Source organism: Maylandia zebra, linkage group LG9 (assembly GCF_041146795.1).
Source record: "Maylandia zebra isolate NMK-2024a linkage group LG9, Mzebra_GT3a, whole genome shotgun sequence".
Taxonomy (NCBI): domain Eukaryota; kingdom Metazoa; phylum Chordata; class Actinopteri; order Cichliformes; family Cichlidae; genus Maylandia; species Maylandia zebra.
This window is the reverse complement of record NC_135175.1, coordinates 5,420,240-5,429,581: the sequence shown is the minus strand read 5'-3', so window position 1 is coordinate 5,429,581 and position 9,342 is coordinate 5,420,240. Positions and strand designations below refer to the sequence as shown.

Sequence of the window (9,342 nt, the reverse complement as noted above, 5' to 3'; positions counted from 1 at the left end):
GTCATCTTAAGCCAAAAATGAACTTTCAGTTTGAATCAGTGTTGGAAACGTTTGTGTACAGGTCTGCGTGTACGTATCTGTGCTGGTCTTTGACAGCTTTTACAGCTCCTATTCCCAGAATGTGAATTCTGCTCAAACACACTGAGGCGGAGGTCTCTCTTTTGGTATCAAATGGGAGCAAACAGTGTGTCATGCTGCCGCTACACTCTGTCAGTCATTACAACAGCAAACCAAATAAAATGCAACATCAAGCTACAGTAGTTACTTTAGGAGGTGTTGAGGAGGAGGAGGGTAAAGTGAAGTTGGCTTTGCAGGTTCTTAAAAAGTTCCAACAGTTGAAATAAGAGACTGACTGTGCAACAGTATCTGATTATATACTTACAGTATATATTTAAGAGGGTTTGTGTGGTAATGTGACAGCACTAAGTTGTCCTCGGTGAGATTGCTGGTGCGTGTAATGGGTCAGTAGATGAACTCTCCAGGGACTTCCTGCAGAGCACTGAAGGGCTCCTCGAACTTGAAGCGTTTGGAAATGGCTTTCTGCTCAGCAGTCAGGGCCGCCTCCTCCACGCTGGAGGCGGAGGACTGACGGCACTGACCCAGGGTGTAGGCTGCCATGACTATCAGCTCCTCTGTCAGCGGGCCATGAACTTCCCCTGCATCCTCTTCCTCAGCTGAGCTTGTACTTGTGGGAGGTTCGGGACTGCTGGTGGAGCTGCTGGTGGAGCTGGGCTCTTCCTCCACAGAGAGGATCTCCTCCACTGTCTGGTTGTCCTGAGGCTCAGTGGGCTGAAGCCACGGATGTGTGAGACAGTGCTCGGCTGTGGCCCGCTCCCTGGATACAAACACAGACCCACACGTGAAACAGTTATCCATGTCATACTCTCCAAAAGTTGATTCTGTTCATCTGGACGTAGCGTTTTGTGGGAGAAATGTTTCGTCACTCATCCAGGTGACTTCTTCAGTCTCAGCTGACTGCAGGTTTCCCCAAATCTTATAAACAGGACATTTGCATAATGACTGGGAAAAAAAAAAGAAAACGGTCCACCCCTAAAGATCGGGTCCCCCGACACAAACAGAGTATTGTTGTTTACGCTGTTAAGTGCCAGGATTTATACATCAGGTAAACCAAACAACCTCTGGTGAAGCGGATGGCACAACACAGAAGAGCCACCTCGTCAGGCCAGGACTCTGCAGTCTGTTTACGCCTACAGGCCAGTGGACACTCTTTCAAGGATGAGGATGTAACATCCTGAAAAGGGAGGAACGCTGGTTTGAGCGCGGAGTCAAGGAGGCCATTTACGTGAAAAGGGAAAGACCATCTCTGAATGGAGGAGGGGGCCTAAGGGTACATCTGTCACCATCTTACAGTGCTGTGATTGCAGCCATTCCCCAACTCTGTGAATGGTACTCATGGCCATTGATCAGTGGGTTTTGGTCAGTGGTTGTTGTTCAATGGTCATGAGAATTTGCATAATTATGATTAAGGAACTGACCTCCCAGCCCATTGTTCCTTCAGTGGGCTGGTTTCAGTCATTATGCAAATGTCCTGTTTATAAGATTGAAACCTGCAGTCAGCTGAGACTGAAGACGTCACCTGGATGAGTGACGAAACATTTCTCCAACAAACGCTACGTCCAGATGAACAGAATCAACTTTTGGAGATTTACTTACCTGGATGATTGAGCATGCATCAAGACATGTCATACTCTGTTTCAGCGGCAGTCAGCCATTTATCTTAAACTGGTCATAGCAGGTCAAATGTTATAAAAAATGCTGATTAAGCTCCAAAGATAAGAGAAATACACAAAGGCAAAAATGATACCACATTCTGAGGCCACATTAGAGTGAACTGTGTTGTTTCTGTGACTGACTGTGGGTGTTTGCGGAGCAGCATTTGGATGAAGGACAGAGCAGCTGGGTCCAGCTGCTGAAGCTCCTCATCACTGTAGCTCACACTGAGCTGGGAAATGTTGAGAAACGTCTCCTGCTTGTCTTCGCCCAGGAATGGAGAGATTCCTGTGAGCATCACATATGCCAGCACACCAACACTCCTAAACACACAAAGCAAAATATTCAGGCTTCGAGTGCGATCAAACGCAACACTTAAAACAAGGAATACTGTTTCTATGACAACAAAGCTAGAAAGGTGAACAATCAAAGTTCATATCTGGGATCTCGGCTTCAGTTTTGTTGGTACTCTCGTAGTTAACAGTCCAACGATACGACGTACATGCAGATAAGCAGCAAAAACTGATGGACGGCATTCACAAACACTGATGTGTGTGTCTCAGTGTTTGTATGATTCAAGCCTTTTGAGACTTTGTAAAAGATTCTGATGTTTTTTGTGATGAACATATTTATTAGGGGTGCAACGATATTCGTATCGATATTGAACCGTTCGATACAGTGCTTTCGGTTCGGTACGCATATGTATCGAACAATACAACATTTTTAATTTATTTTATCAACTTTCCTTCTGACGATGCTGTCTGTGTTGAGCGCTCAGTGGATCTGCGCTCGACAGTGCAGCCTAGGCGGAGCAGTCGAGTGCAGATTCACTGAGCGCAGGGCAAGCTAGCGAGACAGAAGTTAAGCTCTCCTTTTAACATGGACCTCCCCCACCCTCATTCAGATCTGGCGTTTGGAATTATTTTGGTTTTCATGTGACGTATGACCCTGAAGGTAAGCGCGTCATGGACTAAAGTAAAACAGCATGTTGGATGTGCCATGCAATGCTCAATTACATGGGTGGGAACTAGTGCGTTAGTGCAGTTAGCTTGTTAACGTGTTGGCCGTCTAGCCCCACGCACGGGGCGATCAGGGGTAGCTCGTTAACGGAGATTTGCCGTGTTGTGGCGTTAACGTCATTTCAACGAGATTTACGCTGACAGCACTAGTGGGAACACAACGAATATGACTGCACATTTACTCCGACATCATCCTAGTGCAAAGACAAGTGGAAGCAGACAAAAACAACAAGCATGCATGCTACAAACTTTACCCGAGTCATTTAGACAGCCGTTAGCACAGGATTCTCCTTATGGGGACCTGATATGTTTAATATGCTGCTGAGAATATAGCCCAGAAGAAGCGGATAGTATAGCTTTTATTTTGGAAAGAGACATTTCTCTGTAATAAACTCTCTTTTCCAAAGATGAGTGATTCCTCAATCAGATACAGGGCTCGCAATATCGCTAGCCCGACGTCCTGGGGCTAGCGATTTTTCCAGTCGGGCTACCAAAATCTATCTCTGCCCTGCCCGTCGGCCTATCGCAGGAAGGAAAAATATATGTCAATGCTTTTGCATTCTTTCAGAAATGTAGCTGGGTAATTATGTCATTGGCATCGGTGAGCCACTGTCAATATGTGACATATTGAAATCCCGTTTGAATTTGCGCTTGTTTTTTTGCTTTCACTTTGCAATCGTGCGAACTGTGTATAGAGAGCGACAGCACTGATCTGTGAGTGATGATAATTTGTGCACCAATTCCTCTGACATCGTCTTATTAATCGTTAGCTTACTATGCAAACATGACAAGTGAAATCTCCCGCAGCTTAAACATGTGAGAGGTTGATCGCGCAGAGAATCGCTGAGCTTATGTGAGTGCGTGTGTAAAAGTAGCAGGATATATATTTTAGTTCTGCTGAGCCAAATAAGACAGGTCAGGGTGAAGAAGTGACAGCCAAAGAAAAGCTTACCACAAAACGGAGAAGTTATGACAAATCAGACTATAAGGCAAAAAGAAAGTGCAGCTTTATGGTTTCATGGACAAAAGAATTTCTGTGGCTGCAATATGACAAGCTAAATAACCAGGGCTGCACATAAGTGGTCCGCAGGTGCGCATTCGCTGTCAAAATAAAAAAAACACGCACAAGATAAGAAGTTGCAACGTGTGTTTGCATACATAAGATTTTCAGGAGGAGGACAGACATTTGTTTAGAACTCTTAAAGATGTCGAAGAAGCTCCTTTAAGCAATTACTTTGGTGTTCCTCCACCTCCAAAGAAATGTCAGGAGTCCGAACCACAAAAGAAGCACGTATTCTCGGAAAAGTAGTTGCAGGAGGTGAGCTGGCTTCAAACAAATGATGAACGCACAGAGATGTGGTGCAGAATGTGCCGTGAAAATTTAATAAATGACAAATTAAAAAGGCATGAATATTTTTTTTGTATCGAAAAAATATCGAACCGTGACACCAAAGTATCGAACTGAACCGAACCGTGAATTTTGTGTATCGTTGCACCCCTAATATTTATATGTATTTTAAGACTGCTGAAGACAAGCACATTGCCTGAAAATCACCCATACTGCCAGTAGGGGGCAACAAAGTTAAAAGTTCTACTCAAATGAAGCTCATACTGGAAAGAAAGCTGAGGAAATTGTATTGAGATGTCTGTTTGTGTGTGACTGCTGCGATAGGTAATTAGCAAAATTCATCAAATACAAGTTTTCAAAACCTTTTGTTCCACATGAAATTTATCTCAGTATACCACTATAGGACTTTCCTTACCACATGTCTGTTGCTGTGCTTATTGGCTCATAATTCAGAATCTCAGGAGCTGTGAAGACGAACAGACAGTTGTTGTTTAGAATCACCCCAGTGTTCGATTCTTGTAAGGTGGTAGCAGCAAGGCTGAGCAACAACTCACCAACATACTCTGGGGTTCCCATAATCTCTCTTAGTTCTTGGTGGCTGCTGACCATCCTGGACAGACCAAAGTCCACAATCTTAATGTCACCCAGAGGAGAAGTGCTCGTCAGCAGGATGTTCTGAGGCTGACAGGACAGCACACGTGTTATCGTTAGACAGCTTTTTAAACTGTGTTAACTTGTGTGTGTTTCATGGAGTCCACTGGCTGACCTTCAAAGCATTTTACTACAGAGTGAGAACTGAGTAGCACTTCAAGCACTTCCTATCACATGCACAGTTATATTACCTAATAATTATGTGTTTGAACTGTGTTGTGGGATAACCCAGGCAAACCTTAGCCTGTGCAAATGTTGCCCATCACTTTCACACAGGAAATACTCAATTTGTGCTTTAAACTGATTTCACTGGGGCAGATGTCATTCAAAATACAGATGTTTCCCTCTGCCTCCACGTGAGATAGAAGTTCAGTTGTTGTTAGACTCATATAGACTTTTTGTGTCATGGTGATGTTTACACAAAGAATGTATCAGGGATTCGTTTACAAGATTGAAAATGTATCAACTACACAAGTGACACAAAGTAAAGGAGACGGTGGAGAGTCACGAGTGCGTCCACAAACCTTTAGGTCAAGATGAACTACATTGTTCTGGTGGAGGAAGGCCACTCCCTCCAGGATCTGTCTCATGAGCCTCTTCACATCTTCCTCACTGAAGGCCTCATCCTCTTGGTCTGACACACACTGATTGAAAATTTCTCCTCCAGCCGCACTGCAACAGAAGACACATGACGTGGGACAGATCAGTTGCAAATCTGTTGACTGGCCCTCTGTAATGTGTCAGTGTCAAAGTATCTTACACCATTCAGGCCTGCAGACCCTCAAACATTTCAATGTGTAATTCTGGGGTTGGCTGTAGGAGGGAACTGCAGCAACCCAAACTACAGACTGTATGCTTGTTTCATCCATAATTTGACCGAAATGAATATGAAGCTTTTCCTACGTGATTACTTTGTATGGTGAATCCCACAAGACCCAGCAGAAATAACCCCCTCTCTAACCTGTCTGTGTTCTGACTTGTTGGAGGTGGAGGCAGAAATAGCACATCAAATCCAAATATAGCAAACTAATTATGAGCTTGAATGGGGCCATTTACACTGTTGGTGATAACTTGTTATTTTATTCAGTCGCACACAAATAAAAAGGGTTGTAATCAAAATACAAACAGTCAAACTTACTGAACCTCTACATCTAACTTAAATTTCTTCTGACCGGATGTAAACTCAATAAACTCGGTTCAAAATATAAAGTGAGGGCAGTCAGGAATAGACAACGGGTCCCCTTAGGGTGCTGGTGAATTAGGCTTTATCTCAGAGGAAGGCAGAGAGGAGAAGGAAGAGGTTTGTGTGACTGCGTTTTTGGTTTGCAGGTTGGGAAGAAAAGTCTGGGTTAGAACTGTTGAGTCCTAATCAAAGCCAAATGTCACAGTTCCTGACAGGAAACCCATTCTGAACACTGACCAAGGTGTGAGGCACTACCGAAGCCCAGCTACAGTATAACTACGCACTTCACACATTGAGATCCAGGACCTGAGTGAAGGGTTAAGTCAAACATTTCCAGAAGAGCAATTCTGGTTTTTCATTTGTAAATTCCCAAACTTCAACCTGACCAACAGATTCCAGTCTCCAAGACCAGTCTACTTTTCCTGGACCATTTTTTAAAAAAAAACACTGGATATCATAAAGCTTCAAGTTTAAAAGGTCTGCTCATGACACTGAAAAACATGTTTTTTATTTATGAATGCTACAAATCTCACCCCATTAACACTGTTTCTAAGGTTGTGATACATAGTTGCCAGCCCTGACCTCTCGTCCTCTCTAAGTGTGTGCCAAGAGTGCTGGCAGTGGTCTCTCTGTCATTTTTACAATAAACAGTATAAAAGATGGACATATGGGTATTTAGGCACTTGTGCATTGGCTTTTTTTTTTTTTTTTTAAATAAATCAGCCAGGTAGCTAGGTCCATCAGCTACTGTGTATTATTTTCACACTGAGACATGCATACAGACAGACAGACGAGCACAAATACACCGTCCATGCTTGGCAATGGTGGGAAAACATCTAGAGGTGTGGTCATACCAAATGTGTTTTTGTCTCAAGAACAGTACATAAGCTAGTTTTGTTTTTTACCCTTTTCTCTCCATCATGGCATCATGCTGAGTGCAACAGAAAAATGGCATCAGCTTAAAGAAAGAATGAATAAATCTTACACTTCCTAAGAAAACAGCATGCTTTGAAGCCAGACTTGTGCTTTCCAGTGGAGCACCATCAGCATTGTCTGCCCATCTGCAAATATACAGACAGGGGAGGTGGTGGCTCATCCATTTACTGAAATCAACAGCAGACGGAGTTTCAAGTTTCAGCCCATCAAAGCAGCTGCACCATCACTTTCAAAGCCAGTAAACAGTATCTGCAGATGGTAAACGGACTGGTTCATAAGTAGCACTTTTCTACTCTACCTGGGCACTCAAAGCACTTATGCAACTTGTCCTCATTCACACAGCGAATGGTTAGAAAAGGCACTTGCTGGGTACGGTTAGGGTTAGTAAGTAAGTGCTTTCGTTTTAACATTTGCACACGCTGATACTCTGACAGATGCATCGGAGGGCAATTTGGTGTTACCATGACTGGAACAGCCAGGTATCAAACCACCAACTTTCCAATTAGTTTATGACCTACTACACCTGAGCTACAGCAATCCCATGCAGAGAAGTTCCCTTTAACTTCAACTGCAGGATTTCACTGACAGCAGCTCCTTTGCATAACAGAAGGTGAACTAAGAAGTTGCAAACTCACTTTTGTACAGAATTCTGAGGTAGGTGATCAGGCAGGTGTCTGGCACTCAGTAGGTGTGTCTCTGGGGTTTGTAAGGTGATTCTCTGTATATTTTTCATTTCTCTTTTATGTAGTTAACGGCCTTTTTCATAATGATTACATGGAAAAATGGTTGCATAATGAATGAATGTTTGTGCTACAGACCATTTCAAGATGTGATACTAAAAACTGAGACAAAAAAATAATTTAGCAAAGGGGCACACCATGGGTATTAAAAATGTGACAAATCTATACAAAAAATAACGTCAGTGACACTATTGTTGTTGTTGTTTCATCTAGTGTGGGGAAAATACATATGTGTCAGATGTTTAAAGATTCTTTGATGTAATACAAAGGAACAAAAGAACCAAAACAACATTTTTAGGTTGTCTGAGGTAGTGCTGTGCTTCTGCTGATCTGGCTGCATATTTCATTGCTATATATTTCAAGGGGCCATCACAGTGTTTGAGGCGGTGGTGTTGTTTGACCTGCTGCCCTCTGATCAGCGCCTCAGGTCAATCAGATCCCACACCTCCAGACTCCTTGTTTGTATACATATTTCTGCTGTTTGTTATTTATTCCTACTGTCAATACGATTTATATTTTATTCCCACAGTTGGTGTGGAGCACCCACAATGTCACTGTTCATTTAAAATGACAATAAAGCCCTATTCAGTTTTATTCTATCTAGCTGCTGGTAGACTTTTCTCAGCTTAAATCTGGAAATTTAGAAGAAACATAAGACTTTGTAGACACAAATAATGATGTTTTCCTGTTTCATTAACTGTTTACTACAGTTACAAATGGCCAGTCCTGATAAAGTTTGCTTCCTAGCGCCATTATTATTTTATTAGCCATAGCTGCTAGCTCCTACCCTTGTGTCACGTCACTATTGGGTAATTTCTAATACGTAAAGGGCTAATGTTAACTGTGTGTTGGCTGATATTAATCATGATTAATAATTGTGATCAACTGTTTAATACTATAATCTTGTTAAAGTTGTGCGTCATATTTATACTGTTGCAAATTAATGTGTAATCCAAAAGTCATTCTTAGTATTGAATGAGTATCGCATTTTTTGGTTTATGAATCAAACATGGATAACGCAGAGCCTACATAATGGGCACGCAGTGGAGAAACTCTAATATCCGTTTCAGCTCCACAACCACAAGGACATATATACGATTTTTAATTATTTAATTAGATATTTTAATTATTTCTCCCCCAGTTTGAATCACAAAACCCCACAGATTTCACTTAAGTGACAAAGGCCAATAGCCCACTGTTTTATGAAGGCAGTGATGCAGCTTAAACATCAGTGTCTTCATAAATAACTTTGTGCAGAAAGCAGTGTGTGACTGGAGAAAGTGCCAGAAAAAAATAGAGCACCGGAAATGAAAAATTAACGATTAATAACTAGGCCAAAGCAGAGGGAATGTTTAGTGTTAATCTGTTGGCCACACACCTGGTTAACAACTGCAGGTGCATTCAAAAGTTTGAGAGAAACCTCATTTCTCAGAGGATCAGACAGATATGAATGCAGTGTGGTGCCACACACACTGCTCTGCTGTGAGAAGTCTGATACGCCAGACTTAATACATTGCAGGTGTATCCAGGTCATTTGACCCTGGAGGACAATGAAGAAGAGTAACACTTTCTACTAAAAGTATCATTCACCCAATTAGACTCCAACATGCATACAGTGTATTTATCCATACCATAGCACTTTTATCTGACACACACACACACACACACACACACACACACACACACACACACACACACAGGGGCAACTCAGGATTTAGTATCAGTATTATCCCA

General features: G+C 42.4%; 1 protein-coding gene across 2 annotated transcripts in view; it reads right to left on the bottom strand.

Annotated features, from left to right (window-relative positions):
- Window positions 1-365: 365 nt before the first annotated feature.
- Window positions 366-9,342, bottom strand: part of stk17a (serine/threonine kinase 17a) — a 40,986-nt gene continuing 32,009 nt past the window's right edge. For both annotated transcript variants that reach the window (XM_076887901.1, XM_014412717.2), the window contains 5 exons: window positions 5,274-5,421; window positions 4,653-4,779; window positions 4,514-4,562; window positions 1,875-2,054; window positions 366-835 (listed from right to left, as the gene is read on the bottom strand). In XM_076887901.1, the coding sequence (XP_076744016.1) occupies window positions 463-835; window positions 1,875-2,054; window positions 4,514-4,562; window positions 4,653-4,779; window positions 5,274-5,421 (877 nt within the window). In that variant the 3' untranslated portion in view covers window positions 366-462. The remainder of the gene's footprint in view (window positions 836-1,874; window positions 2,055-4,513; window positions 4,563-4,652; window positions 4,780-5,273; window positions 5,422-9,342) is intronic.